The 19,575-nt window shown below is 43.9% G+C and overlaps 1 protein-coding gene across 33 annotated transcripts in view; it reads left to right on the top strand.

Annotated features, from left to right (window-relative positions):
• KIAA1217 (KIAA1217 ortholog) overlaps positions 1 to 19,101 on the top strand; it is a 702,592-nt gene extending 683,491 nt beyond the window's left edge. For 16 of the 33 annotated variants that reach the window (XM_070501282.1, XM_070501283.1, XM_070501274.1 and 13 more), the window contains 9 exons: positions 2,738 to 2,921; positions 5,944 to 6,107; positions 6,820 to 6,984; positions 10,412 to 10,531; positions 14,152 to 14,187; positions 14,338 to 14,415; positions 14,528 to 16,132; positions 16,645 to 16,767; positions 17,477 to 19,101. In XM_070501282.1, coding sequence (XP_070357383.1) covers positions 2,738 to 2,921; positions 5,944 to 6,107; positions 6,820 to 6,984; positions 10,412 to 10,531; positions 14,152 to 14,187; positions 14,338 to 14,415; positions 14,528 to 16,132; positions 16,645 to 16,767; positions 17,477 to 17,968 — 2,967 coding nt within the window. In that variant the 3' untranslated portion in view covers positions 17,969 to 19,101. Of the gene's footprint in view, positions 1 to 2,737; positions 2,922 to 5,943; positions 6,108 to 6,819; positions 6,985 to 10,411; positions 10,532 to 14,151; positions 14,188 to 14,337; positions 14,416 to 14,527; positions 16,133 to 16,644 lie in introns of all 33 variants that reach the window. The other 17 variants (XM_070501286.1, XM_070501278.1, XM_070501275.1 and 14 more) reach the window with 11 other exon arrangements.
• Positions 19,102 to 19,575: the final 474 nt, after the last annotated feature.

Here is a 19,575-nt window from a genome sequence, read left to right as displayed (position 1 = left end):
GTTTCAATAGCCAGATGAAGAGAAAGGTCATCAGATTTCAGAAAAGGGCGAGACACCTAACCTTTAGGAAGGTGAGACAGTGGTGTGCTGGTAAGGGTTTAACCACTGGCTCTCTGGTGGGAAAAGTCCTGATTTGTAGCATTTGCCAATTTCCATGGAAGATTCCCACTGCGGCCGATTTTGAGTTACAACGTGACGTCATTAAACATGCACTGGAAGAAATGTGACAATTAGCTCTTCTGAGTCCGTGCGCATTGGCTCAAGCACACCACTGGTGAATGCAGGCCTGGGGAGGATTTGCCACCAATCTTGAAAAATAAGTAGAATCTGGGTCAGCAGAGAAGAGAGGTGAAGGCATTCTGGGGTAGAGGAATGCTGGAGCAAAGGCTGGGACCATGAGGAACCTGTGTAACTGGAACAAGAGAGAGGAGATAAGGCTGGCAAAATAAGCTGACACCTGATTTGGGAGAGCTTGAAAGCCAGTCCAAGAAGTCTAAAGTTTATTGTGTAGGCATCTGAGAGATGCTGCAGCTTGGACCAGTGAGTAAAAATGGCATCTTCAGGAAATTAATCTAGAAACAAGATAGTACAGAATTGATTCAAGTGATAGGTCTAGAATTAAGGGAGCTGCATGGGAAGTTCTCATGGTAATCTCAGTGTGAAAGGAGGAGGCAGTCAAAATGGAAAGAGAAAGCTAGGTCTTGAGGTCACACAACATAGAGAGAAAACATGCTATTTTTAAATATCTGTTTAATCAAGAGCTGGCATCAATGCTCAGATAATACATTTGCTCCCCTAGCCCTCTCCTTGCTCCAACCCCACGGTACCCCATCCCCAGCAACCTGGTCCTAACCATGCCTGCCTCTCTTGCAAGTCAGCAGTGGATAACTGAGGTGTCAACAGGAGATGACCTCTTAAAACTGCTAAGGCCACAGTCACAGCTACTGCGTCTCTGAACACTAGGTAGCTTCTCTCTGTTCCAGAGTCAGTGCTGTGCCCCCAATCCAAGTCAGCTATTTACAAAATGCATATCACAGGAGGGTGTGGAAATGTGATTGACAGATGATGATTCTATTATATCATGCTTAGTGGGGTAGGGGAGAAAACTGAAATTACATTTCCTCTGAGAATTAGTGATCTGCCACTTTAACCATCTCCATATTTAAAGGATGTCAATAGGATGACTCTTTAATTAACAAATATCTATTGAGAACCCACTGGGCATAGTTATCATTTTTGTGTGTGGTTTAAGTTTCAACGGGAGACTTATGAGTCATCTCTGAAGATGACCTGAGCCACACTAGGGAGGCCGGGACCTTCCTGCCACTTCCGCCACTGACAAATGGGGTGAGCTTCATTCACTCAACAAATATCACTGAGCCCCACTCTGCCCAGGCCCTCAGAGGCTCAGAGGTTGGCAGTGAACAGAGGCAAAGTCTGTGCCTTCGAGAAACTTAGCCACTTGTAGGGAGAGACAGAGAACAAGTATATGTCAGGTGATAATAAATGCTAGGAAGAACAAATAAAGGAGAGTAAGGATGATAACACCAGTGGCTAAGATTCGGCGCTCTCACCACCGTGGCCCCGGTTCCTTTCCTGGTCAGGGAACCACAGGATGCTGAAAGCTCTGCCACCAGTATTCAAATACCAGCTGGGTCACCCAGGGTGGACAGGTTTCCGCCGAGCTTCCAGACTAAGACAGACTAGGAAGAAGGACCTGGCCACCCACTTCCAAAGAAATTGGCCACAAAAACCCTTGAACAGCAGCAGAGCATGTCTAATAGAGCGCCGGAAGGTGAGAGGATGGAGCAGAAAGACCAGGCAGGGTTCTGCCCTGCTGCAGAGTCAGAATCCACTCCACGCACTAAAAATAAAAGGATGGTGACAGTGGTGGCTCTTATTCATAGAGAGTGAATCTTGGGCAAATCCTTCATCTCACTGGGCCCCAGTGTTCTCGTGTGTAAAATGTCTTGATTCTGTGGTCTCCTGGGTCTTTTCCACTTCTTATATTATGTTCTTACCTTCTGGGGTTCCACCAACCCTGGTGCTAATTTCCACCCCACCCTCCTGGAATGATTCCTGTGCCATCGCAAAATCACAGGAAAATGTTCTCTTAAAAAATGTACAGGTATTTAAAAATACCTTTTGTGTATTTCTCCCTATTGTAAAACTTAATGGAGCTTAGAGGTCATCTAAATAACCCCCCATTTTATAAGTAAGAAAATTTGACCCGGAGGCCATATGGCGATTCTTTGACGAAAGTGGAACTAAGACCTAGGATTCTTTGTTCCTAGTGAGTGTTTGGGGTTCTGTTTCTGTTTGTTTGAATATCTCCTCCACATTGAAAACTCAATTTAGGAAACAAAAACTTGGTTATGGTTTTGTTTGCTTTGAAATCATTTCTCTGTGTCCCTTTTTGTTAGTATTGGTAGAAGTATGGAGTAAGTGCTCAGTAACAATTTAATGAATGAATTTGGGTTTCTGAGCCTGCTTCTCTGTGAATGAATTCACTTGGGCTTAAATGGCAGGCCCTTTAGCTATAGAAGATGGAGCAGACAGCACAAGGGTCAGATTCTTCTGATGTGCAGTGGTGTCCTTTGGCATGGAAACCGGAGCATCATTTTACCAAGACTTTAAGTATGTTCCACCTCCTCTCACCCCAACATGAAATCTCTAAACTCTGAATTACCTTTTCCTTCTGGTTTTTAAATTTTCTTCACTTATGATTGTCCTTCAGAAAGCAGAAAGGAAATGGGAAGAGAAAAGGCAAAATCTGGACCACTATAATGGGAAAGAGTTTGAGAAGCTCCTAGAAGAAGCTCAGGCCAATATCATGAAGTCAATTCCAAACCTGGAGATGCCACCAACCTCAGGCCCACAGCCAAAGGGCGATGCTCCAGTGGATAAGCTCGATCTTTCAGGTAAGGCACTAACAGAGCTGTACGGGCTAGCTGCCCTCAGATCAGTGTGGGGCCCCCCACCTGGGCACGTGCTGGCCAGCAGGACCAATCTCTCAGTTCTTAAGAGTCTTGGAAAATTTTTAAATTCGAAGAACAAATCCTCAGGTGCCCCTAGATTCTCACTATTTTTAACTATGACCATAGCAGGAAGACTGCGTTCTGCGTTAAGGTACTAGCACAATGCCCGATAAGGTAACATTTAGATTCCCAGCTTCCGCATTCCTCTGACTTTATGACACTTCACACTCCCAGCTGGGAGAATAAGAGGCCTGCATTTAAAGTAAGAGCTTTTCATATGCTACAGAAAGAAAATGCTCGCTTTCATGAGCTCCCAGGGGGATATTAGATCATAAGGTGAAACCGCATTTTGTTAAAATTGAAATTATTAGACTGTATATTTAACCAGCTAAACTATGGGATCTAAGCATCAGTGTGTCAATAATAACATAAAATAACTGTCAGAAAACTCAGTCTACTAAATTGCCAGCCAATTACAAGCCAGGTCCCTTATTCTGATCTTAAAATAACGTCCAAAGACATTATTTTTCTTGCAGCCTAATGTCTCTCAAAGCCACATTCAGTGATGCCTCGTCCAGTAACTAAAATTAATTTGAAAAGGAATCGCCATCTTGACTGGCATGTCAAGGCACATGAACATGGGTCATTTAACCACTGTAACAGTCTCCTCCCAGGTTTTCATTCCCCAAAGCTGTTCTAAAACTCCACTCACTGAAACCCTCTCTCTCAATCTGCTAAATTTTTCACCTCCTTCCCCACCTGCCAGCTCTGTGAGGCCTGTCTAGAGCCCCTGGAGGGTCAAGCAGCAAGTGCCCAGAGAGGGAAGAGCCCTCGGAGAGGCAGCTCTGCTCTCACAAAGATAGCTTTTCTCCCAAAGTTCCCATGGAGAATTTCTGACGGATAAAATTATCTACCTCATTACGTTTCTATCTGGCCTAATTTGGCTCTCCCCGTTATTAATTTTATCATAAAGCCCTTTGATGTTTTATAATTACGACTAAATTGTAAATAAATTATAATTGTTCCTTCTCATGATTATACAACAAAACTAATGTTACATTTTGTTAACTTACCTCATTTGGGCCTTTTCTTCTTTCAGATTACAAAAATTTTGCATAAATTATTTTTTAAATTACTCCCCAAAGCATTTTTAATGCGTTAAAATGTTCTTATTGCTGTTTTTTTGTTTAACACATGGCCTAATTTCTTGTCAGAAAGAGTCCACTGATGTATAGGCCACCACAAATATGTAAGAGTATCATCCATTATCTGTAAACATTGGTTTCTATTATTTTTATTTATTTGTCATGGATTGTTATTGTTTTTATTTATTTTTGTTTACTAACAAGGTAAAATTGTAAGCTTGGGTTTTAAAAAGTATATGTATTTCCTCTTGTGTGAGTTGTCTGAATACTTAGGTAATGGGGAAAGATGGAAAAATCCAAGAATCCTCCCAAAAATCAATGGAAAATTTGGAGGATTTTGGCCTCAGTAAATGTTAAAGAAATTATTCACCAGGAGCAAGAAGACTTTTTATAAGACTATCGCAGTGGGGGAGAGAAACTGGACTCGGCTCTGAATACAGCATATCCAGGGCAGGGGGACTCTTGCAAAAGGCAGGCCAAGGACTTAGCTATGAAGGGTGGGGAATGAAGAGCTTATCAGATATCAAGAATGGGGGCATTCTTGCTAACTGACCTAGCAGGATTCTTTACTGAAACTGGGCTGAGCAGACCAAGGTCAGGGCCTAGTGGACGAGAGGGCTCAAATGAGCCTGACTAGGTGGTCAAAGCAGGAGTTTTTGTCATTACACAGGAGAGGAGACCCGGGCCCACCTCCATGCTGGTCAGCCCATGCCAGTCCCTGGAGGGACCCAAAGCTCAGGCAGCCATCCCGAGGCTGGGCTGCCAGAGTGGGAACCGGCCACGTGGCACGATGCTGCCGGGGCCCTGTAACCCGGCGCCCTGATGCATGAGACAGAAACCGTCCGCTACAAATAATCCCTGGCATTTCACCCTGGTGATTTACCCATGTCTTCGTTCCATCTTTAAGAGGAAACTCCTCAAGCCTTTCCTCTAAACAGCTCTGTCTAGGTTGCTCAGAAAAGACAAACACAGTCCCAGGAGGCCAGGCCATGTCCCTAGAGAGAGTTGGGACATAGCCCACCTGGAGGGCTGATCTTGCATTTCTGGTTCTCCCGCTTTTGTGAGCTGTTGGGCAGAGTGCTGGTAAGGGGCAGAAGTGGGGCTGTTTGTTGAGTTTTTGTTAAGAATGCCTTTTCTGGGGAAAGCTGAGCAGATATCTGCATTTCCTAACTTTTGATGTCAATACTAATTTCTAATTCTCTCATTTCTGCATTTGCTGCCTCCTTCCGTTAGCAGAGAACGTTTCCAACCACATAGCTGTGACCCCAAATCTACTTTCTCCCTGACTTTGTTCTCTGCTCCCATCTGCCTCCCATACTTTCCCCTGGCCCTTCCCTGGCCAGACACGCCAATCACTCCTGCCAATGCCGCGTGCCTTTCAGACTCAGGGACAAAGGCATGGAGGCGATGCAGGGAGTCTGAATTTGCCTTTGGGCACTGAACTTTCATCTCTCCGAGTAATACTCAGCTTTTTTGTGTAAAAACAATGGCTGATACTCGCTTAGCATTTACAGTCAGCCAACAAGCACTGTTCTTTGCATATGAAGTCATTTAGTCCTCATAGCACCCCAGTGGACAGGATATTATTGTAATACCCATTGAAAAGATGAGGAAACTGAGGCAGAGAGAGGTTAATTAACTTGTGCAGGGTCTTTCTGGGATTTCAAGCCAGTTGGGCTTCAGGGTGTATGCCATTAATCGTTGCACTATGGAGAGCAGAGAGAAATTTTTAAGTCAGATTGCATCGAGTTTATAGAAATACACTGTTCTGGATGTTCTCTTGCAAAGAGATTATTTGACAATGACATACTGTTTTCCAGAAGACTCTTCAAATTCAGAACAGGACCTGGACAAGCAGGGGGGTAAGTCCCCACCTCCTCCTCCCCCACCCCCACGGCGGAGCTACCTGCCAGGATCGGGGCTGACCACCACCAGGTCCGGCGATGTGATCTACACCAGCAGGAAAGAGAACATCACCACCAAGGTCTGATGGGTTAAGCTCTGGTAAACTGGTCTCTGAGTTCCGACGATGCCCTTAGACAAAGTGCTCTCTATTCTCGTTTGGAACATAAGAAGTGGTGAGGCAGAGAATCGAGTAAACTAGATCACCAGGAAGCACCACAGATGGGAAAATGTCAGCGATGCTATTGGACTAGGCTCAGCACCACAAGTTTTATCCTTACTTGACTTTTAACTGCAACTATGTGACATGCAAATCACAAGCTACTTTCCCAGCAGGGCATCATAAGGTTGAAAATGAGGGTTAGAGGGGGAAGCCAAAGAAAGACCATCTTCCAAAGGGAACTGAGTTTAGCTAACACAGTTGTGGGAGTCTCTACAGAAGGATGTTCAATGAGCTTTAGCTTCCACTTAACTTGGCAAGTTTTGTCTTTTGTGTTGTGTAAAATACAATTTCCAAGGAGATGCAGTGTGGGAGGGCCTTTCTGACAGGCACTGAATGTTGGGGAGTTACAATTTTATTATAATTCTTCAATCCGTTCACTAAAATGGCAGCCTGTGCAAACAAAAGCCTGAACTAAATGCAACGGGATCAAATAGCCTTTCAGCTCGACTTGAGGAGCTAGGAAGCCAACATTCCGGATCGTGAGGGAACGTGGGTTCGTCTTGTGATCTGTCCCTCTTTTTGCCAGCACCTGGGGTGTTAAGCCAACATCTGTGGTTTGAATCTTCCATAGGCAAGCAGTGAAGATGCTGGACCAAGCCCGCAGCCTAGAGCCACAAAATGTCCAGCAGAGGAGCCTGCTTCAGCCTGGACCCCATCTCCACCACCAGTCACTACCTCCTCCTCAAAGGACGAGGAGGAAGAAGAAGAAGGAGATAAAATAATGGCAGAACTCCAGGTACGTGCATGAGGTGACTGACTGTGGCTTCCTGCCTTCCTCTTTGGAATTCTCTGGCTACGTCTCTCACAGATTCATTAGCTAACGGGGGCTGGCGAAGAGCTCCATGGACCTGGACCCTGTAAGCGGCATCTTCTGGCCTTGGCCTCCACTTGTCCACGATGGCGCTGAACTAGGCTCTCAGGGCACCCTTAAGATGTATGTGAGGAATGACCATTTCACAAAACAACTTCAGAAAGTTGAAACGAAAAATCAGTTGCAAGCTCTCCTAGCTGCGGCGTGCAGGATTTCCTTTCCTTTCTTTCAGTTTTAATAGTCTTGCTTCATTTCAAAAGCAGTTAAGATGGGGATTAGAAATCCTGGCCATCACCTTGTCTTGATAAGGACTGATTAAAGCCCACTGCAGTGTTTGTTCCATTCTTTGGATTTAATACTAAGAATGACTGACCTTGAGTCATGTGGCCTCTTGCCCTCCATACCAGGTTCCCACTCAGTGTCAATGTCATCTTCTCAAATATTCTGAAAAGCTGAAGAATTCTGTTTTTCATTTTCCTTGGCCTATTTGAGAAATGATCCTTTATTTATTAGTTTTTTATTTTTTTAACTAATTGCCACAGTTTACTCACAGGATTAAGGGGGTACAGGGGGTATACCCAAAGCTGATCCCACATTCAAATCATGGATGCGAATCTTCCCTAGGTGTACATTCTAAGACCTTGTCTAATCAGGGACATCCATACAATTCCTAGACCAAAGTCTGTTTGTAGAATATTTCATTTGGCCTATGCTTATTGTAGGATTTTTTTTGGCCATTAGATGGTCAGATCACAATGTCCATAGGGCTCCAAAACTTGTTGCCTCTTCACCAATATCCAATGTCCAAAGATCTGCATTCTTCATTTGCAGTAGGGAGAACTTTCAAACCATGTCGTCTCCACTTCAGCTGTTCTTTCTGCTTTCCATGGCAATTACCGCCAACCTTGAGCTGCTTGGATTTTACGGGGAAAACCGGGCTGCTGGTTGGGTGTCGTATGCATGAGCCCCTCCTAGCCTCACTAAAACTCGCAGACAGGCCTGGGACATCCCCTCCACCAATCTTGTTCACAAGTTTTTAGAATGGTTGGAGAATTTCATGCATAGGATGAAATTATGAAGTTAGTGACTCATAAAACAGTTGAGAACATGCAGGCATCTGTCACTCAATTATCCAGTGAGGACCCTCTGGCTAATGACACAGGCATGTCAAGGCTGCTTGTTGTGGGGATTGATGCTTGTCCTAAGAGGTGTAGGCAGATTCTGGGGGTATTCATTGTAGCACGTACCCCTGAATTATGGTGTGAATTGATCATGGCCCAGTTTGGTTCAAATGGATGACAAAGCACTAGATAATTTTCACTCTGTACAAGGTGAACTGTCACTAATAATCAAAGTATAGACTTTTAGGCTTATGAGTAATCCTGCACCAGCTCCCTAAGAGAAGTAATTTACTTATTCCAGCCTCTTAGAGTCTATCACTTGAGAAGATCTCCCTCCATTGCAGTCTAAATATCTTTGATGCTTTCTTCAACAGAAAGCTTTACAAAGGGTGAAGTATCTGGCTTCTTGTTACTTTATTGGTAGTTAGGTCGTAGTGGTGAATGAAGTACTCTAGTCCTAACTTAACCAAACTCAGTTAGCCCTCCTGCTGGGAGACGCAACCTCCTGCATCAGAAAGTCCAACGGCCAGTGGTCGGCTGGTTCCTTTGCCTCCACAGGCTCTGGAGTTAGACGCGCCCCCCCTCCCCCCACCAAGGCAGGACCAGGAGCAAATGCAGCCCCCTGAATGTAATTGTGGAATGACTTTCCTGCTCTGTGTCACCAGGCATCAGAAGAAACCACAGGCTCCGAAGTCCAGGGTCTAACAGCCCAACGGAGATGGCTAGTAGACTTAGTAAGCAGAGCCCTGGGCATCTCCAGGGCCAGCTAGGACTGGGGTGTCTAAGGGACCATGCGGGAGACGATGTGGTGAGAACTGAGCAAGCACGGTAATGGAAGAGCAGGCCAGAGCAGGTTCCCCCAGGCCTCAGCTCCCATCGTATTTTAGGACCAGTGCTAAAACGTTCACTTGGGGAGGGCGTCGGTTAGTCTTTCTGCCTGCAGAGTTATTTACAAATGACAATATTTGACATTAAGAAAATAGGAGGCAATTATTTGAGATTATTCATTTAAATAAGTGGTCTTTAATCCTGGCTGCACATGAGAGTTACGTGGGGAGTAAAAAAAAGTCCTACAACCCAGAGGTTCTGACTTGATTTTTCTCTGGGTGAGGCCTGGGTAGTAGTTTTTTTGGTTTTTGGTGTTTTTTTGCTGGGAAAGATTCACCCTGAGCTAACATCTCTTGCCAATCTTCCTTTTTTCCCCTCCCCAAAGCCCCAGTACCTAGTTGTATATTTTAGTGGTGAGCCCTTCTAGTTCTTCTATGTGAGTCGCTGCCACAGCATGGCTACTGACAGATGAGTGGTGTGGTTCCGTGCCCGGGAACTGAACCTGGACTGCCCAAGCGGAGCATGCCAAACTTTAACTGCTAGGCCATCAGGCTGGCTCAATGGTATTTTTTTTTTTAACTGGGTGGTATGTAGCCTGGTGGAGAAGCACTGATTTCAAGAAGCTTGGGTCCTTGCATTCTCTGTCTCTCCTACTCTCATAATCATATTGTCACTTCCTTTCTGCCCTCTGGACACAGCTTGTGCTTTCTGTCCATCTCAGAACTGGCCTCCCTCACTCAGTGTTCACATGAGCCGGCTGTGGGTTCCTATGACAATGGTCATTAATTTTGGGACCAAGCTGCTCAGGCAGCTCCTAGGCCACTCAGCATCACCTGGGGGCCAAAGAGTATCACCATATTCTAAATGAGCCTCAGAACACCTCAGAGCACAGGAGTACCTGTTACTATTGCAGAAGTGTTGGTAAGGATCTCTCTTATTTTAAGGTTTAAAGGTTTGCAAGATCTTGTGCCCTTTTTTCTATAATCTCAATGAAGCCGGCCAAAAAACATAATCAAGAAAAAAGAAAGGGAAGATAGCCTCTTGTTTTGTTTTAATTCATTTACATATTCAACATTTTTGAAAGGTCAAAGCAAGAAGGCCTACTAAGTGCAAATCAGGTTCACAGTGGATAGGAAGAAAGGGTGTTCTTTTCAAGGGCTCTGTCCGTTTTTTTCTTAGCGCGGCCCAGAAGTAAGGAAGTCTTTGCCCTCTGCGCAGTTCCCAGCTTTGCCAGCAGGGGGCCAAATGGGGAGCTGGCTTTGAAGACGCTGCCTCCCCGGCCCCAGTGGGACCTGCATGCAAGATCAAGCTGGGGTCTCCAGGCCTCTGGATTCCCCACCTGTTCCCTCCTTCCTCCTCTCTGCACTTGGAATCCTGTTAACCTCAGTATTTTAATTCCTTAGGCATTCCAGAAGTGTTCCTTTATGGATGTAAATTCAAACAGTCATGCTGAACAGTCCCGGGCTGACAGTCACGTTAAAGACACTAGGCCGGGGGCCACAGTCTCACCCAAGGAGAAGAAGGTAACGTGGCAATTACTCACCTGCCACACAGTCGGACGGTCCTTCTTTCCTTGCTCTGACACTAACACCACTCCTGCACTTGATTTTCTGTGCCCTATCGGTTTTTTTCTCTCACTTTTTTTTTGTTGTTTTTTTTAAACCAATGGAGGAGTTTTAGGTTTAGATCAGAGATCCCTGGCTCAGATTTCCAGAGCAATTGCTGTGTTCCTGTGCACAGCATACAAGAGTATATGCAGAATTGTGGCATTATCTTCCCAAACTAAAGAGTATACACTTTTCGAGATTTTCTGGAACAACTCTAGACAAAAATAGAAACATCAACCAAGCATGTAGCACTTTTTCCAATTTTTAACATGTCTTCTGGACCAAAAAAAAGGTCTACATTAAAAGTAGGTAAGAGCCTTTGATTCCAGGAAATATGAAAGCCTTTGATTCCAGGCAGAGCCGTCTACCTTCCACCATCCACAGGTGTGGCCCCATGGAAACACACACATATGTATTTGCACACATGTTCAAGCATGCCACACAGAATTTTTGTTAAGTATTACAAATTCTCAAAGTCTACCTTCCAAGATAGTAAGTTCAGTATCGTCTTAGCGCTAATATACTTCATGGCATTCTAATGGCTTCAAAACACATGTCCAGGCTCAGAAACAAAGTTTGCCGTCATTACATAAGTACTCAAGGCAAAGGACATTAGCCTGAATGTTTGAACTTCAACTTTTTAAGGTAGATCTAGAGCTTTTATGATTTTTGGATATAGAGCCATCTTAGATGACTGGAGCCTCTGTCTAAATTTCAGGATAAAAATCTTATCATGATGTTTTTCACCAGGACTTTATATTTCAGAATTCAAAGGTTCTAGCTTCCTTTAAATAAAAATCAAACAAATCAGCCATAATGTAGCCCAATAGCTACTCCGAGTGGTACCTCAGTCCATGTATAAGTAAGCTCAGTGATGGAGATGCAGGATCACAAAATCAGAGGGCTATTCTAACACAACATTTCAAAAGATGCAATCTTGGGACTCACAGCTCCCAGTCCTGAGGCCCTGCCGAGGAGACCAAGCCATCACAGAGCCCTTGTGTAAACTACGTCTGACGTAATGTGTCATGTAACTGACAAATGAAACTGTTAACCTGGCAGTGGGGGATCTCTCTATGCACCAAGGAGATTATGAGATTATTGTCGATAAATCTTTCTCATGAAGAAAACCTCCTATTAATTTGAATTGAACCCATGACATCACATTAAAAATATATTGCTTTTTCAGTCTGTGGAATGTCCTTATGTGGCCTCATTTAAGTCCATTCATGGAAGGCCCAGGCATATCCTGAGTGGCATACTCGGGCCATTGTGACTGTTTTCTGTCTAAAACACTGGGAAGTGGGAACTTCTCAGAGATCTCCCTGGAGATAATCATTGTCTCATTGTGGAATTTTGCTAATTGGCTAAAAAGTTGCCCATGAGATTCCTTGCCCTGTAATTAGAAACCCATATCCCATCAATCTCATTGATCTCAATCAAAGGTCCATCAGATAATAAGTGGGTCTGTACTGAGTGTCCAACACTGGGTTTAGTCACAGGTGCTTATTGTGGATAATTATTCCCAGTAGATCGATCTACTTCATAATAAGCATGAGTATCAGACTTGTTCCCAAGTTTTTGTCATTATTAACCTCTTCCTGGGCTATTCATCTACTCTTCTATAAATCAAATGTTTCTTCAAATTTTTCTCCTATCATCATGAAACACTAGCCAAGTACTTCACTTTTATGCAATTCTCCTGTAACTATGTCTCTCCTTTTCGTCTATTGCCCATATGCATATTGAGCCTACTTCACCAGTTGTCTGAACAGTACCAATCTCGGGGCCTATAAACAGATATTAATGAGGCTAATTTCCTTTAATGCAGAGTCTTGACTATCTAAGATATCTTTGTGAGATTCCATGACGATCATGACCGAGTTACCCTGGATAGCATTAATGCACTTGCTTTGATACATTCATTCTTTTTTCTGGCCCAGTGATAAAAATGACAGGTCATGTGAAACCTAACCTTGACATCTTTATCTTCCTGACTTCCCATTGGAGTATTTCCGCTACTAGATCTGTTTTGAAATACATGTATCACCTGATGGCATTTGAAATATCTAACGATGGGTGTGCCATGGGCCCTGACCAATCAGAACAGATGCCAGGCCTGATCCCCAGTACATGGAGCCAACAGAACATCAGTGTGCAGCCTCTTCTTTAGGTTACCTGCCAATTCCTTCTTTGATTCAAGGGTAAATTCTCGCTCAGGTCCTAACATGCTAACTTCATGTTTGGAGTTGAAACCTTAGGCCAAAACCTCATTTATTTTTCTTCTTGAAACCTTTTACCTGATGTATGAGTTGTTTGATAATCTAAATTTAAAATCCCAGAAAAGAAATCATGCTGTTCAACCGCAGGCGCTGAATTGTTGCACTGGTTCAGGAGCCTCCTGGGGTTAAACAGGAGGTGTTTGGTGTTTACTGTACCTTGTATCCTGTGCGATATTTCCATGTGATTAATACTGACTTTGTCGTTTGTGTGTGTTTCCTTGAATGTGTATGAACGTTCATTCCCTTTTTCACCAGGGCACTAGGATCGCTCTGGGTTGACTTTGGCAGAGTCTGGGTTATTGTGCTTTGTTATGTTGTCATTGCTTTAACTGAACAGCCTTCTTGGGATTATGTCCCATCCTGCTATAATCACCTCTTCCTCTTGGGCTTCTGCAGCCAGAAGAAAGGGCAGCAGGGCCTTGGAAGTGACAAGGCATGGCTAGTGTTAGTTTGTGGCAGGGCCCGAGGCTATGGACCCCCATACTGGAAAAGGCCATGCTCCCTGGTGAAGCCCTCTCCATGCCTGGTCGTCGTTGCTGAGGTCTCACACTCTGAATCTGGGTGAAAGCCTCAGAAATGTATCTTCGCTCTGCATCAGGGAATATAGAGAAGGAAAGCTGAATCATGATGCGATGGTCACCGCTGTAGCCTCAAAGATCTGTTCTGTAAATGTTTAGATGATATTTTGGCAGCGGTATCATTCTGACTTTAGATTTGATCGTCTTGGCTATGATGAGTTGGAAGGTTATTTTGACATTTTACTTGGCAAGTGCAAGTACAAACTGCCAGTATGTTTTTAACCTGTCATTTGACCAGAGAAAAATAATGTTTTTTTCATCTCAAAGTACCACACCCAACCCATGCAGAGGCCTGATAGGGCTATTCCCATAAAAGAAGCAAAGATAGGACTGAAATAACTAGCTGGAAGGGACGTGAAAAATCTCCTGGTCTAGTTCCTCGGTTTATAAATGAGAAAACTGAGACCCAGAGAAGTGAAATGATTTGCCCAAGGTAACACAGTTAAGTGGCAGGTCTGGATTAGAGTCAGAATCTTCTGCCTCCTGAGGCAGTGTGCTCCCTACAGGGCCACACCACTCTTCTGGTTTTAGATTCTGCTAAGCTCCCAAGGAGCTGAGAAAAAGAGGACGCATTGATACAGAATCAGTCCCTTTATTCTCCTAACTGCTCCCCCTACAAAATTTGAAATACTTGAAATATTTTGCTAATTGAGATTTTCATCTTGTGCAAACACAGGGCATTTTTGGAAGTTGGAGAACAAAGCAGCCCAGGGTGAACAGAGCTTAGGCTTTGGACTGGTGTGTAACAAATGTGCTTGGCCCGCATGTTTTGGAAGTGTAATTAAAGGAACAATGTAGTTATAGTCCACTTTGGGGGGGGGTGTGGTTTTGTGGAGTAACATGTCCTACACTATTCTACCAGAATTTGGAATTTTTCCATGAAGACGTACGGAAATCTGATGTTGAATATGAAAATGGCCCCCAAATGGAATTGCGAAAGGTGAGTTCACCAGATCAGTGTTCCAAATGATACCACGCAGATTAATTACCTTCCTTTGCAGATCCATTTCTGATTAATGTGTGTGGTTTCCCTCCTCCACTCTCCCTCTCAGGTTACGACAGGGGCTCTAACACCTAGTGACCATCCTAAGTGGGAAAGAGGAGTGGAGAATAGTATTTCTGAGGCATCAAGAACATCCGAATATAAAATCGACATCTTAATGAAGGAAAATTCCATATCTAATAAGAGTTTACTTAGAGACAGTAGAAACTACTCCCAGAAAAGTATGTCTAAGGTCAATTCCAGTTTCCCTGGCATTAGTTCATCAGAAGATGAACTAAACAAAGGGCCTAAAGTCTCAGGACCGCAGCCCCCTGTATCTGACACTGAGACTCAGAAGATGAATTATGGAAAGACAAAGGAGATGACTCAACAAGGACAGGAAAACACAGATAAATGTCACCTTCCGTCTCCCGCTAGATCAACTGAACTGAGTATCCGTGACGTCAAAACTCAAGATCAAGAGGTTCCCATGACAGAGTTTGGCCAAGTTGTTCTAAGACCCAAGGGGGCTAGGCATGCTAATGTGAACCCTAATGAGGACGGAGCATCAATGCCAAGTTCTCCCACTGATGAAAATGCAACCACCGACAACATTGCTTTCATGATCACCAAAACCGAGGTCCAGGTCCTGTCCAGTGGAGAGGTCCGAGATATAGTGAGCCAAAAGGGAGAAGATGTACAGACAGTTAACATTGATGCCAAAAAAGAGACGGCTTCTCAACAAGAAGGAAGTGAAAATGAAGAGCCTGTCGTGTGCCTGGACAAGAAACCAGTGATCATCATTTTTGACGAACCCATGGACATCCGATCCGCATATAAGAGACTTTCAACCATATTTGAGGAATGCGATGAGGAATTAGAGAGGATGATGACAGAGGAAAAGATAGAGGAGGAGGAAGAGGAGGAAACTGGAGGAGACCCTCTAGCCCAGAATAACACTTCCCAAAAGTTTCAGAAGAAGGTTGCCACTGGCAGCCTCGGATCAGGACAGCAGGCTGAGAGCAGCTTACAGCCACGCTTCCTTTCAGCAGAGACCAAAATACCAGGAGGACAGGAAATGAATGGTCCTGAGCTGAGCAAGTTCAGTCAAACAGATTCTCCAAGTTCAGAAAGCAAGTGTGACGTGACCGATGACCAATTTGAAAGCCCCAAGAAAAAGTTTAAATTCAAGTTCCCTAAAAAGCAACTCGCCGCTCTCACTCAGGCAATTCGCACAGGAACCAAAACGGGGAAGAAGACCCTGCAGGTGGTGGTCTACGAGGAGGAGGAAGAGGACGGCGCTGTGAAGCAGCACAAAGAAGCCAAGCGATTCGAAATTGCTAGATCTCAACCCGAAGACGCGCCGAGAAATATGCTCAGGAGACAAGAGCAGCCCAGTCTAGACAGCACCTCTCCCATCTCAAGAACGGATGAAATTAGAAAAAATACCTACAGAACGTTGGACAGCCTGGAGCAGACCATCAAACAGCTTGAAAACACGATCAGTGAAATGAGTCCCAAAGCCCTAGGTGACACCTCATGTTCTTCCAACAGAGATGCTTTTGCAAGCTCATCCCACATAGCCCAAGAGTCCTCTCCCCGAGCCTTGCTAGTTCTGGATGAAGCTCCCTCTGCCCTAGAGCCCCCCTCGTCCATACCTTCAGCTTCACGTAAGGTATCTTGGTCTGATGGAAAATGAAAAGACCCAGCTGCTTTCTTAAATCTGCCATAATCACCATTAGCAACAGGTGTCTTGTGATTGACTCGCTTCCTTTCAGGTGGCTAGTTTTTTTTTGTCTGTTCGCCATGATGCCTTTCTCTCACACTTTCTCCCTCACCTTCAAAACAACAACTAGGTGTCTAACAGCTAATTGATTCTGTTTTTTTACCTCTGTTGCTGATCGGTGTTGGGTAAATGCAAGGACGCTGGGTCAGCCGTTTGCTGTTGAAATGGTTGCTTGGATACTCACATTAAAATCCGTTTGATCAGTAGTGGAGCAGTTTATTCTGTTTGATTCTTCGGATTAACCCCAGTGGTGTCTCCTGATGTGCGTCTCCTAGATCTGTCCTGCATGTAGGGCTGTGGCTTCTCACGTTGAGCTTCTCTGCACACAGTGGGGCAGCCTGGGTGATAATCTACTCATGAGCTTCTCCTTCTCTTCCCCCTCTCGCTGCTCTTCCCCACAGGGCTCCAGTGGGACCCCGCAGACGAGCAGGATGCCAGTCCCCATGAGTTCCAAGAATAGACCCGGAAGCCTGGACAAACCCGGCAAGCAGTCCAAATTGCAGGATCCCCGCCAATATCGTCAGGTAGTTTTACCTTAAACCCAATTTTGGATGGACACTATTGCAGTTAAGAAGCAAGTCACTGACTTAGTTTATACCAAATATTGTGTTTTCTTTGTAAGATATGGTTTACGTAGACATCCTGGATCTGGGGGCATGAAGAAAGTCTAAAAACCTGTGTTGAACTTTTCACCACGCTTTTGCATGCTTGCAGTAAAACATCCTTTACTTTGTGACTCCAAAGTTTAACTGTTAACACACGGTGCCACACCCATTGGCTTCTCTCTGGTAAACGTAGCGGTTCTTCAGAACACCTTGGGAAACTGAGACAGACAAACCTGGTGTTGAACTGCCCTGAAAGTCACCAGTACTAACGTATATGTTGACTGCATTGCATTAGAGGCACATTAACTGTCCATCACGATGCCCCACCCCCACCCCAATAATAACCCAGACGCATGGCCGACCTAGCACCGGAAACGGTAGTGGGACGATGGGCCTGTTCTCACAAACGCTGTTCTTCCTTTATTCCTGTTCTGTACGTCCTCTGCTCTGTGCTTTGGGGTTTCTACCAGGTCCAGTACAGCACAGCAAGACTTAGCTCAGGCCTTGAACTGGTTTGGTTTGGTTTCTTTTATTTAATTATTCTCAGAAGGGCTGTGTTGCCAGACCCTGTGGGTTGATCATGTGACCAGCTTTCTGACAAACTGTCTCCTGCCGTCTTTATTTGCAGGCTAATGGAAGTGCTAAGAAAGCTGGTGGGGACTGTAAGCCTACTTTCCCCTCCTTACCTGCTTCTAAGATTCCAGCCCTTTCTCCCAGCTCTGGGAAAAGCAGTTCTCTGCCCCCTTCTAGTGGTGACAGCTCTAACCTCCCTAACCCTCCTGCTACTAAACCATCGGTTCCTTCTAACCCTCTCAGCCCCCAAACAGGACGACCTGCTCCCTCTGCCTCCCTCATCCCCTCTGTCTCTAATGGCTCCTTAAAGTTTCAGAGCCCCACTCATACAGGTAAAGGTCACCATCTTTCATTCTCACTGCAGACTCAAAATGGCCGAGCCGCCCCTTCCTCCTCCTCCGCCCCCCCCTCCCCCGCCTCCCCCACCTCACTGAATCAAGGTGCCAAGAGCATCAGGACCATCCATACTCCTAGCCTCACCAGCTACAAGGCACAGAATGGAAGTTCAAGCAAAGCCACCCCATCCACAGCAAAGGAAACCTCTTAAAGGCCAATTCTATTAGGCACAAGTTGGAGTTACATTTAAAAAAGAATTTTTTTTAACAGTCTTCAACAACTGTTTTCACAAGAGAATGTAACATATTGCTGTACTGTTTGAGGCTTTAATGCTAAGTATGTGCTAAATCCTGGATTAATAGATTTCAGTAAGGCTTGTTTGTTTCTTTACTTTGTTGCTGTTGTAATAACATAGTGTTTACAGTCTATATTCAATACCTGTTAAATGAAGTAAGCATGTGTTACGAAGAGAGTGTGGCAGGAAAGAATGCGTGTGTGAGACAGGAAGAAAATGTATTAAGCATGTAAAACATGTATGATTCCAGAATTTTAGTATGTTTTGTATAAAAATATTTTTCATTACGGAGACTCGAAGTGAACAGAGAAATACACAAGTGTGACTATACAAATTGTAAAACAGATACTATAATATTTCCTTTTATTTTAGTGTTATTTAGCTTTATTACAGATTTCTATTTTTGTCAAAAACTTCATGGTTCCTTTCAAGATCTTTTTTGCCAAAACATTTTGATACTATAGCATTGTACATTTGAAAGTAGTATGCTAGAGAATAAGCCAATGAACTTCTATACAGGCCAACCAGAGGCGTATGTAGAAGGCAATTTGACAAACCTATTGCACTGCCATGAAAATGATGTATAATAATTTGCCAGCCCAAGCAAGATAGTTTTCTTTGTTTTTCTTTCTTTCTTCGTTGTTTAACATATTAGGATTCTCTAGTTGTTTTCCTTGCAGTATCTAACCCCTTCCTTTGTTTTCTGAGACCTGGTACCCACACTATGGCATTGTGGATTTTAAAATGTACACTTCTGTACGGTTCTGTAAACTGATCAACTTTTGTAAATATATAAATAGACATAAAAATACTGTATGTGACAGCACATAGAGTAGTTTTCCCACACCAAAGTTAATTTTTATGCATGCTTTAAAAATATATATTGGGATGGGCAGAAATGGGACTCTCCATACATTTTTAAAAAGCAACAAGTTTGCACAGCTAGAGTGTTTTGTAAATAAATGTATTTGTATAACACAGTCATGTAATATACAGAACTATAAGCAGAGACTTTGCAAAACTAAATAAAGGGCTGCATGCTTATTATTTTTTGTATCTTGTGACTATAACTACTTGCTCGTCAAAGAACAAACGTAACTATTACTAAGTGAAATGGTTTAGGCTTTGAGGGCATTATAAGGAACATGCAACCGGCCGCAGACTGGTTTTCTGAAAGCGCTGGGGTGACTGATGATGAGTTCCAGAGAAATTCATTGCAATGTGATGCTTTCCCGTGTAACCTGCTGACTCTTCTCTGTGGCTTATCAAGGTGTAGAAAGCAAACCTGGATACAGTTTCCACCCTCCTGTCCCAGAAGGGCTCTCAATACTTTCTCTTTCTTTTTTTAATCTCCAGTAGAAGTAAAGCAGAAATAAAATGCTTCTAACACTAGGATTTTTTTTTTTGAGTTCTCAATTTTAAAAAATATTATTGGTCTTGAGAGACATGCTAGCTAACGTTACACTACATATATATTCCTTTAAAAAATAGGGAGAAAACTTAGTGAAAATAATACCAAGATT

This window comes from Equus asinus, chromosome 29 (assembly GCF_041296235.1).
Source record: "Equus asinus isolate D_3611 breed Donkey chromosome 29, EquAss-T2T_v2, whole genome shotgun sequence".
In the NCBI taxonomy this organism is placed as follows: domain Eukaryota; kingdom Metazoa; phylum Chordata; class Mammalia; order Perissodactyla; family Equidae; genus Equus; species Equus asinus.
Note: the sequence above shows the minus strand (reverse complement) of the source record. Positions and strands in the feature narration are given on the sequence as shown.